The following is a 22,470-nucleotide window of genomic DNA, read 5'->3' on the forward strand; positions in this document are numbered from 1 at the left end:
AAAAAAATACTTAGAAAAATTGAAAATTTCATTTGTCTATAAATAGCTCAAAAAAAGTCGAAACACTTTGAAAATTTAACCCTGTATAGACAACGCTAATATAAACATCTGTTGCAAATTTCAAGTGCTTACAATAATTATTTTTTGAGTTACAGTAAAATTAAGTTTTCGTTTTTGTCAAAAATTGGTTTTGCGTAAAAATTCGCGTTTTTCCGTTATTTTTTTAAGGTTTTTCCTGCCGCTTTTGAAAAGTATTGGGAAATTTTCACTTTTGACCCCCCAAAGTACCAACTAGATTCACTTTCCTTTCAGAAAAGGTACAACTTTTGAAAATCGAAGCATTTTTACTGCTCCAAAAGTTGTCGTCAGACACAAAAAAAAAAAAAAAAAAAAAACACACATCATTGTAAAATCAATACATTCATCACTTCGTTCAGAATCTAATATACCCAAATGCAAAACTGTAATATCGTAAAATATTACAGATATCATGACGTTTGAATAATATTACTGTATTCACTACCCTTCTTCAACAATGTTTAGTATTTACATTTTTCATCTCGCGATGAAAACAAGAATTTTGACGTAAAACTTTAATTTAACATTCCATAGAAATTATAATATATTCTGTAGTATATTAGCTATTACGTATAAATACAATAAATTGTAGTAATACAATCCAGCTTTGGTCGTAATTATAATGCCCTAAAAGATGAATTATGGTTAAAAGTGGTGTTGATAATATTATGTTTATTATTGTGATGGGCAAATAATTTTGAATCGAATACCCCACTATGGCATCGACAACCTACTAAGCTTTTGTGATTTGCACATGGAAGTTTTATGGTCTAGTTAATATTCAGTTTAAATACGTTTATGAATTTGGTTGAAAATTGACTATCACTTATAATTTACGGAGTAAACTTTGTTGGAAGTTTTCATTGTTATCCGAGACAACACGAGTTTGGTGGTGCACAGAGTGCTGTATTCAGTTTCAACGAAATAGAGAAGTAATGTTATACAGTATCATATTTCAGCCTCGCTTCCTGACATGTTAAAACAGTCGGTACACTGTTATCAATAAATGCGTTTAAAATTAAATAAAAATTATTTAAAATGATTATAATTTACTTCAAACTTAATAATGTTATTAGCTAAAGTTTTAGTTAGTGGTAATAAACCAATTTTTATAGGTTAGGTTACAGGAGGGCTATAAAAAAATTTTTTTGGTGGGCCAAGAATATAAAATTTTTACTTTGGGACTCAAGTTAATATAAATAAATACATTGATATCGGTGATGACTGATGGATAACGTAAAGTGTTTGTGAAAAATAAAAATTATAAATACAATAATGTATTATAGTTCTATTATTGAATGAAGTATACCAAATTATTGACGATAACACTACATGAAAATAATTGTATATAAATAACAATAAACAACAGTAAAATAATAAAATATATTTATTTTACATCCGTTATATTTTTGGATGGATATATATGAGAACATTTTTATTCAATTTTTTCATTTTTATTTGATACTTTTGAAGGCCGTAGTTGGGCACACCTGATAACTGATTATTAAACAACGAGAGAAACATTATTATAATGTAGCTAAAATAATAAATTATAATAATTTATAATAATATAAATTATAATACACAGAATGGGGTATTAAAATATAATTATAAAGTAAATAAATAATTTATATATTAGAATAAAGTATTGAAGTTGTTACCTACCTAACATGTAATTTTTTTTTAAATATTCCTCATAATCACCTCTTCATAAGCACTCTTTTAGTGAAACCATTGAAGTTTGAAATGAACTCTGAGCAGCCACATTATTATATCTATAAAGACGATTTTATCGCAAAGTTCGTTGTTCACTAAAATATGATATATTGTTTTTCAACTAATAATATTTGGTGATCATCATTCTTATCTTAAATCATTGTTGAAAAAATCTGCTTTTTTAATCGACTGCGTTTCACTACCTCACACTATGTATACAGTAAAAATGTATATCAGCTTGTAATTCAATATTAAATTTAATATAAGTAATTTTAGTACTAGCTACGATCGGTTGACTATGCCACATGACGATTATAGAGGACAATATTATTATATTGAAGAAAAAAGCTAAATATTTAATGAGTTTTTTCTGTGTCATGTTTTCTTTAGAAAGCTTTTATTATAAAAGCCGAGTAGTTTATGGTGTAAGTGTATATATTATAGAGCATTATGTGTTTAGACTACTTAAAAAATTGTACTAACAATGAGAAATAACAAGGAGGTAATCATGAAATGTCAACTGGTGTCTCATAAGCTATTTACCCTGTTAAATTATGTTTAAAAGACGAGACAATGTTGGCATAACCAGAGGTCGAGTACAAAGGCTATTTCAATTATTACACCAAAGTTCACATAAAGATTTTTACGACCAAAACGGAAGAAAAAAACACGGAAAAAATGAAAAAACAAAACACGAAACAAGTTTATAACGTAAAGCACACTATAACGTGGCAATAACTTTTTACAGAAATTTAATTGCGAGAGGAATAACTTGATAACAAAATAAGAAAACATTTTGAATTGTCCCCATTAAGGCAATTGTAAGTCTCTTAAAAAAAAATATTTTCCCGAAAAAATTAATATAATGAAGGCAACAGACAAATAAAAAAAAACATAATTTTTGGTCATTTTATGTTTTTAATATTTTTTGTTTCCTACATATTATTATTTAAATAGACCAAATTCAAATAATATATTTTATAAGTTAAAAGTTTGAATGAGTTATTTCGTTGGTATGGAAGTGAACATGCCTAATTACCATATTATAATATTATAATTTATTTATTTCATCTAAAGTAAAATGTAAGGATTCCCGCATGTAAAAAATTGGTATTAGTAAAAAGAATATTTTTTTTATTATTATTATTTTTTTTTTATTAGAAAACAAGAATATGTATAATCTGTAATATACAATACAATAAGTAATAGGGGGTACAGTTTACAGGACGGGACAGCATGAAATAAGGGGGGTCCAATAACCTTACTTCAAGAGAATATTTTGATTACATAACAATTTTTGTTTCGTCCAAATGTAATAAAATAAAACGTACAGACTTAACAAAATAAATAATTATACTGTATTTATGTATAGGTAGTATAACATGCACGGTATACTAATGTTTTCTATTTTGATTTATTATGTCCTTAAAAAGTATGCAAATATTTGAATATTCTTATTTTCAAACGAAATGGACACATTCACTTGTTAATCAAGTCATAAACTTTTTACACGGACCATCTGTTCCTAGATGGCCCGATCAATTCAGTTATTGGTTCATCTAAACAGTTAATATCGTTTTTACCGTAATATATGCACCGTGTTTTCTGATTTTAAATTACTGATTATTTTTATGATTATTACTTCGAGTTTTTTTAAAATAACAAAACTTTGACAGCACGACTAAATAAATAGAAATTAAAAGATTTTAAAAAGCTAATATCATTATTTATAAATACAAGTATTTATAATCAATGGTAATATCATCGATCTAATTTTTTTAAGGTAAAAAAACGTTATTGTTCAGGAAGTAATATTTTGTTTAAAATACTTATTGGGATTTTATATCATGTATATTGTACATAATAATATTATATATCATCATATTTATTCATATCTAATATTTTTAAAACGAATATCATAATATAGGATATAGGCACAATAAAATCTCTTCTCACTAATAACAGCTCAAAGTGTTGTTAATTGAGTGTTTCGATTTATTCATACTGATTTATAATCGAACTATAGTATTATAGTACAGTGGTGGATTTAAGGAGGGCCAGAGGGACCCGGGCTCCACCCCATCCCACATTCGGCAGCATCTAGGATAATACATTGGGCTGTTTTTAAATATTTGTGTCGTAAACCTTGAAAAATTACAATGCCCCCCTCCCCCCGAAAAAAAATATATTCTAGATCCACCAAGGCCATAGTATATTATATTCAATTATATGGAAAGTGTTGAATATAAAATACCTTTATTTATTCACTATGATATACAACGCTTAGTCACCGAAATTACTTGTTGACTAGATTCCTCATCTGTTGAATAATGAAAATATACCTATTTATTTGTATTTGAAAATAAATTATCTGTGGTCAAATATACTCATTACTCATAAATCATAATATACAATCGTTTACCTTTTTTTACATATCTTCAGCTTGTGAGCTATTTGTATAGTTAATTTGTACTCATCAAAAAAAGGCAAATATATATAGGCAAATCGGACGGATATGTTCGAGATCTGCGATATACCCATCAAATATCTTCTCTAATTATGTAAATTCCACCGTGAATATATTAAAATACGCAGAGACGATATATATACACGCTACCCCGCGGTATAACGACGAGTACCTATTACCTACTAATTTAGTTTCTCGAAATCTTGGGCACGCAAATACCGAACAATGCTAATTCCGGAGTAATTACGGTGGAAAATCGATATCACGTGTTCCTTTTTTACAGCATACTTCCATATGATATTATAATAATATTATTTTAATAATATTACAACGCAGCACTACACGTTCGATCATTACACAAAAGTTTGCTTAGATAAATTAACACGATTGTCAATATGTCATATCACGATGTGGCCGGTTGTAATCTACAGAATAGGAACTCGGTGGTGGTCGGACGAAGATGACGGCATCGACAGGGGTTGGTTTGTCGAGTGTTTGCCGCATGATACCTGCTACTACCTACTGCCTAGTAATGTCACGCGGAAAACCACAGCTCGCAGTTTAATAACAATAATTTTCCCGCATATCTGGGTTCGGATTTATAATCACGACCGATCGTGCCGCTATGTAGGGAATTATTCAAGTATTCAACGGACGGTCGCGGTCAAAGTTCTATACATTCATATTATTATTATATTATGATAATAGCAAATACGTAGGTATAGTGCAAGCGAGGACGAGCTGAAGGAGATAAAGTTCTTGGCTTAATTATTATGCGTGTGCAAGTACGGGTGTAGTATTATAATTTATATTAGGTACAGCGTTGTAGGTATAGATGAAAATAGATGCAGCATTGTGCATTAATTTTCTAAATAAAAAAACCATAGAAAAGAGACTGAACAATTATTTAAACTGCTGTTAAGCGAAAGAGAGAAAACAGGAATAGTCTAAAAAATCTTTATTCTACTCCGAAACATTTAACATATTCTACTCTCCTCAAAATTCAGGTAATGATCGGTAGAATTGTTGTAGATCTATTATAATATAAGTATTATAGATTACAGTTGACTGTAATACTGTATGTATATAGGTAGTGTACAACGAGGACATTGCTTACCTGATTCAAACGATATCTCGCTGATCATCATCCATTTATTGGCAAAAAACAGTTGTAGTTTAAGGAACCTGCCGGTCCGATGGTGAAGTTTGACCGTGACGTTTCTGGCTTCAGGCATGATGGTGTCCGCCGGATATGTGTACGACACGGGTTCCGGAAAGAAATGTTCACCGCCCACGCTAAAATAAGCTTTGGCATGCGAAAAAACCTGAAAAACAATTACAAACGCATTTCATTATATTATTATACAGATACATAATAATATGTATATAATATATTACATATTATTGGTAATTGGTATACGTATGCGAACACCTATTATAATTTATAAACGCGTTTGTTATGATTTCAACAAAAGTTTGCGCAGTTATTGTTTTTGCGCAGCAGTGGATCAGATGAACGCATTAGCTTTTAATTATTATGTATTCATGCGTGCCTGGGTGTTTAAAACTTGTCATGAAACTTAAAATATTGACATTTGTTGTTTGTATGTTCCAAAAACCAAACAAAAAAAGAACGCCGTCGCGTTCCAATAGTAAGTATATTATTATTATTATTGTTTGTGTGTCACTATTTGTACGGTGTATACAACAACGTGTAGATATAATGTAAAATATACACATATCTATGGACTTATGTGTGTGTGTAAAAAATAATTCTAATTTTCCCAAACTTTTCAAGAAATACCTCTGAAATAAACAAACTTTTCATACACAGATTTGAATAACGTGTTGTACTTGTGCACACTGTACGTGTATACAAAACTGAAACTTTGCATACATATTAGGTCTTCGGCTCATACACGTTCACATGACTTTAAAACAGTGCACGTATTATTCGGCCGTCTTGTTTCTTATTCGATTCGATGTCGTCAATTTCAATAATATGCTTGACACGAAATAGAATAGAATCCATTTACAAACTGCGTACGAGGAGAGGAGTGGTCGAGGTTGACATTAAACGCGGCGACCGTCTGTCTGTCCCTTTATGCGCGCCACTGTCCTAGGCAATCGGCTATCTTTTCGGAATCTCGACTTCAATCGTCTTCAAGACCCGGTTAAAGACTGGTCACTGGTATACATATACAATATACTATATAACAGCAGGTCAACTGCAGCTACTTAATAATCAAACTACCGTATATAGAAACTAAATGCGGATGGCAGTGACGATGGTATCACCTGGGAGCAGATTTTAAAAACCTTCTCTTACTAACAAGTAACTTTTTACCCATTACAAAAATATAAATAATAATAAACACATGTCCACACCATTACAGTATTTTAATTCATATGTATATAGGCTTATACACACATAAATAAACTCGACACCACTTTTTATTCACTTTCCACCAATATAAAAAAAAAAAACAGTGCAATAAAATATTATAAAAGAAACCTTTGGCATCAAATTAAATTGTACATTGATGAGGCTCATTATTTCAGTGAGAAACTGCAAGAAGATGTTACTACAAATTACAATTATTACCAGGTAATGTAGGGACGAATAAAACATTTAAAATGTAAATAACAAATTCAATAGGTAAACATGGAGTTATAAAACGGAGAAACAAGAAAAATATCATTGGAATTTGTATTTCTGTGATATACACGTGTATCATTTGAATTAAAAAATAATGTGAACGAAAATAGAAATACATCAGTCCAAGCACAAGTAAAATAATAATGCATCGAACATAATATTATTATTTACGCCATTGTGGAAACAATAATATCACCATAAGTCTATAACGGCAATGTTGGGTGGTAAACATATAATGACAACAGCAAAGGGCAATAATTAGGTTATAAATATGGATATATATTGTATATAGGTATTAGGTATGTGGTCAAACTTGCAGTACATAGGATCGTGGATCATATGACTGATATTGTCAACAAGTAATTACTACATTTTTAAGAGGCAACTAAGTTTTAGTATAAATGTATTAATTTGTTTTAGATACTTTCAGATGATTTAAAATTTTGTTATATAATATATCAAATAATTTTAACAAAAAGTTAAATAAATATTGTATAATTGTTTTATTTTAATTTTAATGTTTCAATTAAATAGGTTCTTAATATTTATTTTTAAATTAAATAATAAACTTTGAAGTTCCTAAACACTGAAATTTCAGATCAGAGCGTAGCATGATTTAGCGCTTTTGTTTTTTTTTATTTGGACTTGAGAGTATAGTTTAATTTAGTTGCTACGAAGAGACTTTCAATTAGTTTAAGGAATATCTAACAAATTGAAACTGTATAATTGTGAATATTACAGCCCATAGGTTTACGTATTTACCAAAATCTATTTCGATAGGTTAAAAAAAAATATAATCTAAAACGTTAGACGTAAAGTAATTGTCAATAAATGTTAATTTAACTATTATGGTGACCATGTTCAATCCACAATTATTTTAAATTGTTATAATATCTAAATTACTAAATATACATAAGCACTTAACTCCGAGCAAAAGTTACTGTGGTGTATGCTATGATAAATGATAATGCAATGTTTTTAAAATGTATGGTAAAAAAGACCCACATTGTATTTCACAGAAGTCATTAAATCAAGAATTGTTTCAAACGGTTTCTGCACATATACCTTGCTTGGATTTCTTAGAACATCGATCATAATTTATTTCACGGACATACGTATAGCCCTGCATTCTGTTCTAGTTCGTAAATTGTCATTATTAAATGGAAATTGGATGTCCTGTGTTAAATTGATATTTCCAATCTAAGTTTCATTGGACATTGTATTTATTTGTACCATTAATTCAATTTCAAATTGAATATTTAAATGTTTTACTAATATTGTCTTCATACTGATTATTTCATGTTGAATTATAATACATTATGGGTTCAATATGTAGTTTATTCAATGTCATATAAACAATATTACGTACACATTATACATTGATTGTCTTCAAAATTAAAATATTAAATTTTTAATGACTGCTCAATTATTATAATATATTATAATTAATAATTTTGGAAGCTTAATAAATATCCAACGTTGTTAAAACAACATTGTATTCATATTTCTACTGATTGGAAATCAAATATTACATTTCCAATCATTGTTCAATAATATTAAACCGTTGGAAATAAAATAATAGGTAATTCAATTTTGTCGAACTTAAAGGTACATTATATTCACATTTCTACTGAATCTCTTAATTAGATTATAATCTTGTCATTCAATTACTAACATGTTCATTTACAAATTTTAGTTTCTAAGTTTTAATAATAATAACTGTTTTTAAATAACAATCGTCATGTGACATTCTCAATCCATTTTTTCTGAAATGTATTACTTTTGTAATCCTTGACCTTGAGTTATTTAATGAAATGTATCATCATCTTCATTTCTGTACGCATAACATGCAATAATAATAGGCAGCGTGTAAATATAATTGGCCCTTATAGAACTGAAAATGATGTTTGCAATATTGTTCTGTTGATACAACTGATTAAGCGATAACAATGTCTTCTACCTGCTACCGACACAAAACGAGTATGGGTTTCTGGACAGTTTTTCGTAAACTTGTAAAAAACGAATAGTGCAGGCGAATGGAAGGAAAATGGATTTCATATTTTTTATACATAAATGTATCTTTAAATAGACAGCACACTAATTAGTGTCTGTACGGAAGGAATAAAGATTTTAATTGTTTTTGTAATAGTCAAAAATATTTTACTTTATTAATTAAAAATAAAAATATTTCAAATTCAAAACATTTTAAATTTAGCTTAATAAAGTTGAATATTAGACACATAATAGCATCTTAAAATTAATTGTATATTTTTTCTCTTTCGAAAACAAAGGTTCAATATCAGCAAATATATCGCTACCATCTACCATCATAATTACATAACTTTGAATAGACTATATTTTTTTAGAAACCAAAATCAATATCATATTTATTTTTTCAATTTGATTTTCTATCTGTAGCCGATGTCATAAAAAATCATGTACGAGAGAAGGTTTGTTGAATTATGTGATATTATTTTTAAAAGGTAAATTGCGTTGTATTGAAAATAAAACTTTTACAAACTTATACACTTTAAAAACCAATAAAACTCATATTAATTGTCAAAAGTCATGAAAGTGAGATTGACATTTTTGATTTCAAATTTAAAAAATGATGTACCGTAAACGACGTTGTTAAATTCTAAATAAAATAACATTTTCTGTTCAATAATTTAAATGTCAAACATATAACCATCGATGGGTCCATTTTAATGTGTAGGTATAATTAGGTACACGGTACACCGTGTACGTACACGTATCTGTGTAAGTTGAATGGATTAAAATGTTATACAATTTTTACAGACCAATAGGTAATACAAGTTATAAATTAAAAAATAATTATTGTTTAAAAAAAAAATTTTATTTCTAATAATTTTGTTGCACGATCATATATTTTTGTTAAATTACAGAAATAATAAATGACTAGGTACAAAAAAAATCTAACCTGTGAATAGTAACTTATAAAACTCATAACTAGCGTGTTGCAATTAGAAGAGCTTAGTATATTGGTCGAATGTGATTTTAAACGTTTAACATTAAAAACGCATTATATAGGTACATATAATAATATAATTTGTACAAAACACACATAAAAAATACGATTTAAATCGATTTCTACTTTACATTTTGCTCGTCAACGTGAACAGATTTAAGTGAAAATAAACTTACTTGAACGCCTTGACGAAAGTCGTTGTTGGAGTGCATGTACAAGGCGGTGAAGTTCCTGACGATGTCAAACTCGAAAGTCATTTCTACTGATGACCCGTAGCCCATAGTGTCGTTTTTCCATCCGACCCATTCGTTGTATTCTGTGGAAAACGATTTTGTTAAATGGTGGGGAAAAAAGAACGCAAAAAAAACATCATTGAAACCGATCATTGATAACGAATAAATAGAGTACAAAATACATACATAATATATTATACACATTACATGTATATTGTTATTTTCACCAACTTACTTTTCACGAACGGTTCATCGATTCCGTATCGACCGTCGCAGAGTTGTCCTATACCGCCGACCAATATACCACCTTCCTCGCGGCCGTCGTAACCCATGTCTTTTACATCACCCTGTATTACCGAATAGCTGATTACACCTTCTGTGGAATAAAAAAATAAAAATATACTTTATATTAATTTATCGAGTAAATTGTCTTGTTACGATATGTACCTATGTGTTTTTTTCTATTATTATTATTATTATTATTATTATTATTATTATTATTATTATTATTATTTGTTATTCATATGCATCATGCATGTAGTTGTATATTGTTGATGTTTGTTTATTGTATTTTGTAAAACACATGTCATTTTATTTTTCTATTATTATCATACATTATGAAACCTAACGAGAAGTTGATATCCCAAACATTTTTTTTATATATCGTGTTATACTTCACCACGTAAACTAGGTCAACATAGAATTAAATAACAAATTACTTATAGTGAGTACCTAATATTTTGTCGAAAGTAAAATTGTATATTCTACTACGTCGTTAACTGCAGTGTAGTTTATTCTCGTCGCCCTTAAGGTGTTCATTATGTTTAGAGTTACTAAATAGTATAAATTCCTAAAATACAAAACCTGTCAAGACAGTGAAATTTAAATCTGAATGCTTATAAAATATTTAACACTCTACGAAAAGCCTGACTTGAATGTATTAAAGTGCGTCTCATTATTCAATTACATAGAATTGGATTTCCGTCATTGTTTCAAAATTAAAATTCTTAACAGTCAGATACACAAACCTCTTTGATTTTATTTTCATTAAGTTCAACAAAAAAACTTTCGGTAGAGATTATAATGGCTACATTGGTTTACTGCAGCAGTATAACATGGAATTTATAAGCATCAAATATTATATTGAATGAAATTAAATTTGTCCGAAAAAGAGATTAAATAGGATTTAAGGTTAAGCAGATTTTACAAATGATGCGTCCTCTTATGGTCCTGATCAATGATCACTCTATCAATGAGTTACTACTTACTAGTCAAAAGTTTCAAATTGTATTCAAATCCTTTATGAATAGTTGAACGAGCTTGTATATAAAACGTTCAAGTTATTTACTTTTGAAGACAGACGAATAAATGTTGAATAAAATAGTTTTAAATGTTTTAAACCCTATATACCAAGCCATGCAACAGTAATAAGTTCATGTTAAATGATAGTTATATACTTATACACACTTCAAATCCTTCAAATACGGACAATTTCTACTTTTTACTCGATAATTATTAGATAATATGACAATATTATATCCTAAAAATAACAACACTGTTTTTTTTTTGTTTTGATCATAAACAAAATGGTTGACTTTTCAAAACTATTAAAACTTTACTCTTTTCAGTTATAAATATATATATATAATAATAATATAGGTAATATAATCTATATATATATATAAGAATCTAACTTGATTTTAGAGACGAAGGAAACCGGTTTGTTTGTTTATTTATTATTTTTAATTATTTATTTATTTGTTTGCACTTGCATTTTTCCATTTGAAATATATATTATTCATTAAACAAGTAATTTATTGTTAATTTTTTTTTCTACCTCATCTCTATAGTAAAAAGAATAAAATTTACCACTCCAGTGGTGGAATTCAAAATGTAGGATATATAATTTTCAGAAATTAGCAATAACAATAACTACAATATGTAATTATATTATATTATTTGTATAGCCAAAAAATAGCCGTATGTTTTTTAATTAAATTATTTAATTTAAAAAAAAAAAAATTTCTTCCAAAGGAATATCGGGCAGCTAGTAAAATATATTATATTATTATAATAGTTGTAATAAATAATATTAAATAAACATATTGCATTTATTTATGTCGTCAAAAATCAGTGACACAATGTAGTGTAAAAATGTATTAAATAATCATCTGTTACATTTGAATTTATTGCTTAAAAAAGATAGATTTGTATTATTTTAATATATTTATAGTTAAGGTATTTGTTGGTTTTTTTGGCTTTTTTAATGGTGAGCTGTAAATTACGTACCTTCTAAGCTAAGTATATATTACATCTATATAAGTAAGTAAACAATCTCTAGAGCTATATAAACTCGTGTAAGCTTGAATCGCGGTCTTGTAACGGTTTCAAAAAGTCAAATATAAATATGAACTTTTCAAAAACGCTGAAATATAATATGCACAGACTCACAGTTTTTGACGGAAGTTTCACGTGTGTGCAGCTGCATATATTTGCACGGCCGTGTGTATAATATTATCATTCAGAACATACGCTAAACACGCACATAAAGTATACGTGCACGTTTAATATCATATAATGCATTGTGCATTATTTGTGCAGGGCTTTAACATTTTCACGAACCACGAACGTATAAGTCTTGCTATTCGTATAAATGTGTGTTTATGCTTTATTTCTATATTACAATATTATCATAATATGATACCAGGAGGCGTTTAGAATTATTGTGCACGATGTACCTATATATTAATTATTTTACACAGACACCTGGCCTTATGGCTGAATCGATTCTAAATAATTTTATTAATAACCGTTAACAAAAAATATCAACGATCCTTTTAGAAAACTAATAATCCATTCTTAAATTGTATATAGAGATAAAGTATTAGTGTTATATATTATTATTCAGTTTGCCCTTACCGTAATGATAACAACCGATGATTTCAGCTCGGAGGCAAACCATGCGCGGTTGTCCGCTGTAAGGCACTAAACGGATTTTCGATGCTATGATTGCTGGCACCAATGACCGGTCTACTATTGTATTCGTGTCCCTGTTCGCTTGCAAGACCTGTGAACAAAAACGTAAAATATTAAATATTTACGTGTGCTCTTATATGAAATAAAACAAACATTACAAGTTATTTTAATTTTGGATTCGGTAACCGCAGCATCTTTCAACGACCTGTTGGCGAGCTGTTTGTTTAACAAAGGCTGTGGAAAAAATCGATGTCTTAAAAAATTATGTATCTACGTAGATACATAATATAATTATGTGTTTCTTAATATTTTAATTCTAAACGCTTCTAACCTAATATTTTCATTCGCATATTGTTACACACACGACACACGACACAACGAGTTTTTTTTTTAAAACCATTTACCATTAATAAATTATAAAATTATATTACAATATGGTGTATTAATAATTCACTACCTATAGGGCAAATATACGCTTTCCCTCAGTCTTGCACATAAATTAAATTACTATTTCACAAAGAAATTTTAACAACATAACACTCTAAGTACATTAAGCATTATGAGCGTAATAATTTGCGTATACAAATTAATAATATTATTGTAATTTCGAGGTATTTTAGTTATAAAAATGTACAACGTCTTACATTTGGTGCGTATCATACTGTGTATATTATACGATGTGGTCTGAAATTAATCGAAGTTTTCACGTGTGAAACACTGTAGATGAAATATTGAGTGCTAATTGTAGAACCCGGCTATTGTTATTGAAATGTACACAACTTCCCTCATCTCTATACCCATTGAAATTACGAGAAGGTCCCTCTAGAATAATAATTAATTCCCCACTATATATGTCTCGACGATATTCAATTTTCAAGTATAAAACATAATTTCACGGGCTCGCACTTTTCATCATTTCGGATACGGTTTGCGGCGGCCACATAGAGTAGGTACATTCAAATTATCACTCAACGACAGAAACCAAGTTTTCTCATTAAACGTAATGTTCCTATATAGTGTACACACCACACACTACACAGCACCACCAAACAACATGGTAACTACATAATAATATATACAATATTCATATATATATAAAAATACATGGGTATATTGTATATTTATATAGGTGCATTATACACCCATATATATATATAATGTATACAACGTAACCTACATAAATACATACATACATATATACACACGTGCATACATATATTGTATATAAACGCTACAATAAACTTAGTAGTTTGTATATATTATGATGTACAAAGTTGTTTTCCAACAATTAATAATATATATTATAAGACCTGACTATAATAGTATAATCTGATATTATAGAATATTATAAATGATTGAACAGAAAATTCACTTGCAAATATCGAAATTTAATAATATTACGACAGCCAATTGGGTAACAGACATGCGTTAGGTACAACAACAATTTTGCTTATGTTAGATATTATAATATATATCAATATATCATTCACACGTATATAATTATAGAATATGAGAGTGATTGTCAGACTCAGGAGTCACCATAGCGTTCACTAATTAACTAATCATTCAAAATTAAATTTGTATGGATCGAAATTTAAGTAAAATATTCTGCTTCTTTGTATAAATACATACTATAATGTCATGCAATAAAGAAAAAAAACTTAAAAAGGTATCGTTACAAATTAAGAGAAAAAGGGTGGGTAAGTGGATGTCGATCTGCTGTACAGTAGGCTACAAGTGGGTCACTGTATAATAGATGGTATTAATGGAATATTATATTAAGAGCCTTGATTAAATTTTCAAGCTTTTTTACCTTAACAAATACAATTTTATCGACATCTATATAGAAAATAACCTAAAAGAATTGGAAACAGAATATGTCCGTAAACAGTTCAAAACAAATCAATATTTTATAACTTAAGTGTATTCACTCATCACACCAAATTATTAAACACAGTTAATTAATGTTTTAAATATCAATTGTGGATTCTCATATTGCTCTATAGATAATATATTGAAAAAACAAAACTGACTATTCTGACATTCGATCATAAATTAAATTCTCCTCTTTCAACGTAAGAAACTAACTAATTACCTTCACTAATTTTAACCTAAAACCCTTCATGTAAGTTTCACAATGTTTTACTTCATTAGCCGTAAACAAATTGATACAATGAAGTACCTATATCAAATATCGATGTATAACTAGGACGAAACTTAAATAATAAATAGAGTCGGGTTAAATATTATTCAGTAGTGTTTTATATTATATTATGCAAAAACATGATGTTATTCTATAATGATTGTTCGTAGGTTGCATAATTGAATACATTAAGTTAAAGTTGGTAAATATTTAAGTAAATATAAATTAATTAATCGTTCTAATAACGATAATTATATAATAATAATAATAATAATAATAATAATAATAATAATAATATATTACGTGAATGTGAATATTTCGTAAAATACTATAAAATAATATTACCAATAATATTGATTCCCAGGCCTGTTGCCCGCAGCCGCGATACTATAATTATGGATATGAGCACAAAAAAAGGTGCATGCATCTACTTGAAAATATATTTTATTTTAGACAATTTACATTAGACATACAATTATTATATAGAACGTACTATACGTATGATGATACGTATATAGTGCTATAGACGCACATATTATTATGCGTCCATAAGTCAGTGTTCTTCCAGGGCCATATACGCATACTCGTACATGGAATAATACCAAAGAAGTTATAAGTGAATTAATATTTTCATTTTTCCATGGTCTTCCAAAATATTTTTTTTTTATCGATTTACCATATCACAAACACCGTCGTATAACTTTGGACAAATTGGTCCAAACATTTTTTTTTTTTGGTTACTATATTATGTAATCTATAAAAATAATAAAATAATAAAAAATAAAAATAAAAAAATTATTTGGTACTTTAAAGGTGAAAACTGTAGTGTTGTATAAGAAATGATTTGAGCAAAACTTGTTAATTTTTAGTTACCGACCATAGTAACTATATAAGAGCAATTAATGGTAGGTATTTAAAATGTTTTATAATTATAGTTGTTTATTCTTGTTAATTTTGTTAATTAAAAAACGATAATGATATAGATTCACTAAGGTTCACTGATGTGTAATATTGCATGTAGGTTTTTTAAATTATAAAATTTACATTATTATAGGTACCTATTAGTTAGAAATGTTCAGTTTTTAAAATTACAATTCATACAAAAATGATTATCAATGTAGGTATAAGTTATCAAACTAAAACATAATAAAACATTTGAATTCCTTTCAATATTAGTGTTTAAAAATACTAGTCATCACTTATTATAAAGCCAATATAATTTTACAGACTTATTAATTCCACTAAAAATGTAATTATTTAATAACTGTGATCAACCACAAAACATTTACGAAAATGAACACGAATCTGGGTCATTCGGTTATAAATATTTATAAAATATTAGATAATTAACCCGATAATAATATAATTATAAAACAGTTTTTTAATAATTAAACTGCTTCAAATCTAAAACTTTAAATTATTATTATTATTCCCATATTTTACCATTTCCCCAATATCGTATACAACATATTGTATAATATGTTTATATTATGTACAACAAACTAAAAATATGTTTATATTCCTATTATATTATAATAGAATATTTTTAATTTTATAAAATGTTTGTAATAAACATATTTTTGATACCTATTAGTACGATGATTATTATGTTTTCGTTATACCGATGTGTATTTATTAATTATTTAGCTGCGTTTGTGACGCTATAGGTTAGAAACGCTTTTGTAAAAAAAAGTAATTATATTATAAACGATTTTAATGAGACTACATTTTATAATATTTAACTTTATGATACACGAATTTCAAACACTTGACTTATTAATTAGTAGTTATTAGTACCCCGAAGACATTTTACAACACTTGGACATCGCTAGTATTGAAGTACCAATATTTTATATACGTATTATGTAATATACATACGCATATTATAGTATTACATTTATATACATAGCAACATAGACTCATATGGCCATATACCAACATATATATGTACATACATTATAAATACTTTAGTTGTCCTGCATTCGGTTTCCATTTGTGCATGCGTGCAAAACAATCGCGACTTGATAGTATAAACCATGCAAAATTATAATCAAAGTGTTTTATTGAAACGCGTGTACGACAGTTTTTATATACCTACATCTATATTCATCAGTGTCAATGTCGACATTTTACGTAAATCATAATACATAATATTATATCTATTATTATATTATAATATAATATTTGGTGATTGGCCATCGTGAGTACCTGCAGCTACCGACTCGTTTTAGACATCAGCTAATTTGTACGTTGCACATTCCTATAGAAACATCACACGTGTATTATACTCGTCTTGTATGTGTACGATAAATAGAATTTTATCCTAATAGTATTATAACTTTAAGATGATAAGTTACAAAAACGTATCATATACATTTTAGAAAATATATCATAAAACGATGGAAAAAAAAGTAACCTAAAGAATTCCATATGTTTTGGCGATGAAACACATTTTTATTTGTTTGCTCGTAAAGTACTGAATTTTTCAGTGGAATCACCGCTCCCAGCTACACTTAACCACGTGTACAGGGAGATGTTAATAGCGCATAACAGAAATCGTGCGGGTTATGAGCATAGCGTATTATAATGCAATCGCGTATAATATTTTGTGACGTGAAATTATATTATGAACGCTCTGTGTATTACAGCATAATATTATCATATATATATATATAAATATCCATATTATATTATACAGTATTATACAAATCGTTAATACTGAATTTCACGTGCAAAGCACGGCAGTGAGCCTTGTCCGTAAGTACACATAATATGCCTACGATAATGCGCAACGTGATGGGTAGGAAAACGGTGCAGGTCTTACATATACAATGCAAATAATACCTATATATATATGCACACCAGTGGCATAAAACTTTTGGGAAACTATCGCGTGCATATAATATACTTGCATGTATATATATAATTTCATGTTGCAGTACGGGCCGATATATTTTACGATGGGTTTCGCAGCGAGGGTGAGAATAAAAATAAAATGGGGTGGTGGGTGGGAGGAGTAGGAGGTTTGTGATAAGCTTTTCGACGGGATTAATCGGCGTGACTTAATTAAGTGGCCGTCTTTTACAGTCGGCAGGTGCGGGTGAGTAGTTCGGCAAAAGTGCACTCCAAAAGCAAAGGCAGCTTCTGAGTGGCCCACCCATTCCGTCACCGATCATTAGGCTTGGTCGACAGCACGCATTATATGAGACGTATTTAAACATACATAACTACAATACGGGTAGTAGGTGGGTACCTATATAGTATAAATAATATACGGTATAATATATTTAGTTGCCATTCGATATGTTATAAACCTTTACCTAGGTACCGATAAAATTTTATAACTGTATACCTCTTTCTATTCCAAAATATATCGAATTATATTTAGATTTACTTAAAAATGTGGACTCTGAGTATGGTTTTGTATTACTTAAACCTATCTATCTTATATATTATATTTATCCTGTTGACAATAAACCAATGGTTTTATTTAAATGTATAACATTTATAGAAATCAGAGACTATGGTGTTATGTTGATATCTAGTCATAGACGAAATATGATACATTTGTCTGGTTTTGTCCTTTTCAAATATTGACATATATTTTTTATATTCAGTCCGTAGGTTTAAACTGAACATTATTCAATTTTTGTACAGTTTATAGTTAATTTTACTCGTGTGTAAGTTATGGGTACGTAAAATAGTGGTATTTATAACACTATAATGGAAATTTATAGTACTGTCGTACAAAGTTAATTTAAATAAAATTAAACTATTTAAATACGTGAGTGTAATATAATATATTATACAGAGTGATTCAAAAATCTTCATCTGATAACGAATTAATATAAATTGCAAATAAACCACCTGTATCCAACTTTAAAAATAAGATATTCAAGTTTACTTTCCTTAAATTTTTTTTGTTTTCGTCATAAAGTTTCGTCAGTTCGCGAGTCGAGATGGAAAAATTAAAAAATATCTTATATATGTGCCGGGTGTCGAGTGGTGGCGAGGTGTATCATAATTTTTTAAACAAACATGAATTTTAGAAATCTGATGAAGACTTGAATTACTTTGTATATTATAGTTTCTAAAAGTGCGATTTATTTATTATAATACGTAGGAATTATAATTCATAATAATCGTTATTTTAACACAATGTGATATCTACTTTTTACAATCTAAGAGACACAATAATCTAAAATGTAAATATTTCCAAACTATTATAATTTAGATAAATTTTTTTAATATTTAAGTAATTAAATAATCATTATTCATTATAAATGGCAGTAATATAGTTTTATTGTGAAACGGTTGAATTTATATAACCAGGTACAAGTTAAAATTATTTTTGATAATATTTGAAGAATAAAAAATAAACCAAATTTTTGGTCCGTAAGAAAAAAGCTGTAAGTAAAATTCGTAGAATTACAACCTTTCATCGTTGTTATACTATTATTAACCAAAAGTAGGTAGGTACATGAGATAAATGTAATAATTGTTATAATAATATTCTCATTTAAAATGTGGAAATAAAAATGTTTGTTTCCGACGCTCGATTTGTTATTATTATGCACACTTACATAATATAAACATAATATCTGAGTTGAAAGTTGACACAAACTTTGATACTAGAATAACAATCAAGTATCAACCAGTAACGTACACACACCTTTATAAAAGGACCGCCTCCTGTGCTTAACCCTTTGTCCGCACTTTTCTCTGCCTAACAAGTCACAGGTACACCGAATAATATTATATATTCACCTGCACACACACACACACACACAAACACAAACAATTTCCTCACACAGAAGTAGCTTTTCCACCCTCTCACAAATCGACCTTAGCCTTGTCGCAAACTTAATATCAATTATTATTTACCTGCGTGCACTTCAAAACTACATAATTTAAACTCCTCACCGTCGTCGGCCCCACCCAAATACCCTCCTACCGTCCCTCACCATAACGGCCAATTGCTCCAAAATACTCTCATTTACATAAAAATAAATACATTTACACAAACAATTAAAGGGTGAATTTCAATTGGATCGGACGGCACACACAGTTGTTATTAGATTCTAATTTGTATATATAATATTACACAAACAGAGAACCCTCCTACGAATTTCTGTAATACACGTACGCAAATATGTTTAGTAATAATAATATGTACAATATAATATTATTTACGGGATGGGCCGTAGTATACTTTCCTCGTTACCGCTGACCCAATGAAAAGGATACATCACCACGACGCATCCTGTACACAAATTGTCAGTATTGTTTTTGAATAATAATATTATTTTACGTACATATTATCATTGTTTTCGCACGCGGGACGTACTATTACTTCACTCGGCCACGCATATGTATAATATATACTTTATATAATGCATATATTTATATATATCACCATCGTTAACCCTACAATTTACATAGTGTTATTTACATTGTTTAGTACGAATGTACCCTACTTGTCGGGCACGTGTATACAGGGAAATTGGATGTTCAAATTCTTCACGTAATTTAATTTGTTTATAATATAATATTATGTTTTATAACATGTAGTATTATAGTTAATATAATGTTTAAAAACCCTCCTCAAAATAAAATGTATGTGTTTAATTATTGTACTATGCCTATATACATTACACTGCTGTGAAATTACAAACATCACACACAATATATTGTGCGTTCGTACTTTGTAACTTCAGTCACAGTGCGTATAATATTACGTGTATAGGTAGTGTATTCCTTTAATCATATTATTCAAATTTTCTATTTGTACGTTTGGTGGGAGTATTGCGGACTAGGGATAATGCATAATGACATTATTCGATTACTACGGATACAGTGAGCTATGCATGTAATCTAATAATAATCTCTTACGAACAATTAATATCGTTTAATCTCCTAAAACGGACCCATCGAGGTTTTCACAAATCCGATGTTATATTATGATATATTATATATGTATATATGTATATTTTTAACGATTCAATACTAAAATATAGTCATGTACTAATGCGATGAATTCAGATTTTACACACTTGTACTATATCCGAGGTAATCAACCTATACGTAAATATTATGTATAACGTATGCATTGTTTTAAAAAAAATTCATTCGCAGGCTAACATAATATTTTATCATTTAGCGGGGTTGATAATGATACTATTGTTGGTATATTACAATCTATACGATTTCAATAATAGACAATGTTTTTTATACATTGGACAAATAATGCAAATTAAGCCGATTTGTACAAAAAAAAAAACATAATGTAATTTACATAATAGCAGAATAATGAGAATAAAACCATTTACAACAATACGGTTGATTATACTTAACTTTTTACAGGTAACAATGTCATGCACAATGAAACCGCTTTCATTTGTATTGTGTTATTTTTAATAATATTTATTGTTGTTGTTGTTGTTGTTGTAATTTTTTTTTAGTGGAACTTTAAAAATACATGATTATAAACAGAAATTACAACAATAGCATAAGAAGATTTGGACACAACTTAAGATGTATTTAGTATTTTATAAGACAATTTTTATTTTAAAATGAAATGCTTTTTTCAGTAATTATTTGATGTTATTTGAAGTTTTTTTATTGACTTTAAATCATTTAATATTTCAGTCATTCAAAATCTATAATTAATTACTAAAATAATATAAAATATTACATAGATCTTGTGGTTGATTTTTCACATCTGTGAAAAATAGTGGTAAATTATTATGTTAAATTTAAGAGCAATGATAAACAACGACGTTAAAGGTCCAACTGAATTGATTTTACCGATTTCGTTCGGAAACAATAATCTCCCAGCCTACCCTAACACTTAATTGTTTAGAACAATATTATTTATATTTCAGTAACTAGAACTAAATATAATATTGTTTTATTGAACAATTTAGTTAATTAATTCATACATAAAAGTTCAGTTTATTTTTATTTTTGCAAATGACGATTCTTATAGTTTAAAAAAGCGTGAGTAATAAAAACATTTTATAGACGATTTTTAATGTAATAAACCAAGTTAGAACATTAGACTTTTAAAACACTCTTTCAACACTAAACATTGGTTCTATATATAAAAAAAAATACTCGTCATTGAAAAACCAATCTTCATCGCTCATACACTCAGAATTTTAAACAATAAACATTAATTTAATTTTCATCATAAAACTTTGAAAACGT

At 28.2% G+C, this 22,470-nt stretch overlaps 1 protein-coding gene across 1 annotated transcript in view; it reads right to left on the reverse strand.

Moving 5' to 3' along the window:
* Positions 1–22,470, reverse strand: part of LOC100573169 (discoidin domain-containing receptor 2) — a 266,486-nt gene that overhangs the window by 68,807 nt on the left and 175,209 nt on the right. The window contains exons 5-8 of the mRNA XM_029491328.1: positions 13,062–13,209; positions 10,378–10,518; positions 10,086–10,225; positions 5,379–5,586 (exon numbers count right to left, since the gene is read on the reverse strand). Of these exons, the coding sequence (XP_029347188.1) occupies positions 5,379–5,586; positions 10,086–10,225; positions 10,378–10,518; positions 13,062–13,209 (637 nt within the window). The remainder of the gene's footprint in view (positions 1–5,378; positions 5,587–10,085; positions 10,226–10,377; positions 10,519–13,061; positions 13,210–22,470) is intronic.

This window comes from Acyrthosiphon pisum, chromosome A3 (assembly GCF_005508785.2).
Source record: "Acyrthosiphon pisum isolate AL4f chromosome A3, pea_aphid_22Mar2018_4r6ur, whole genome shotgun sequence".
NCBI classification, from domain to species: domain Eukaryota; kingdom Metazoa; phylum Arthropoda; class Insecta; order Hemiptera; family Aphididae; genus Acyrthosiphon; species Acyrthosiphon pisum.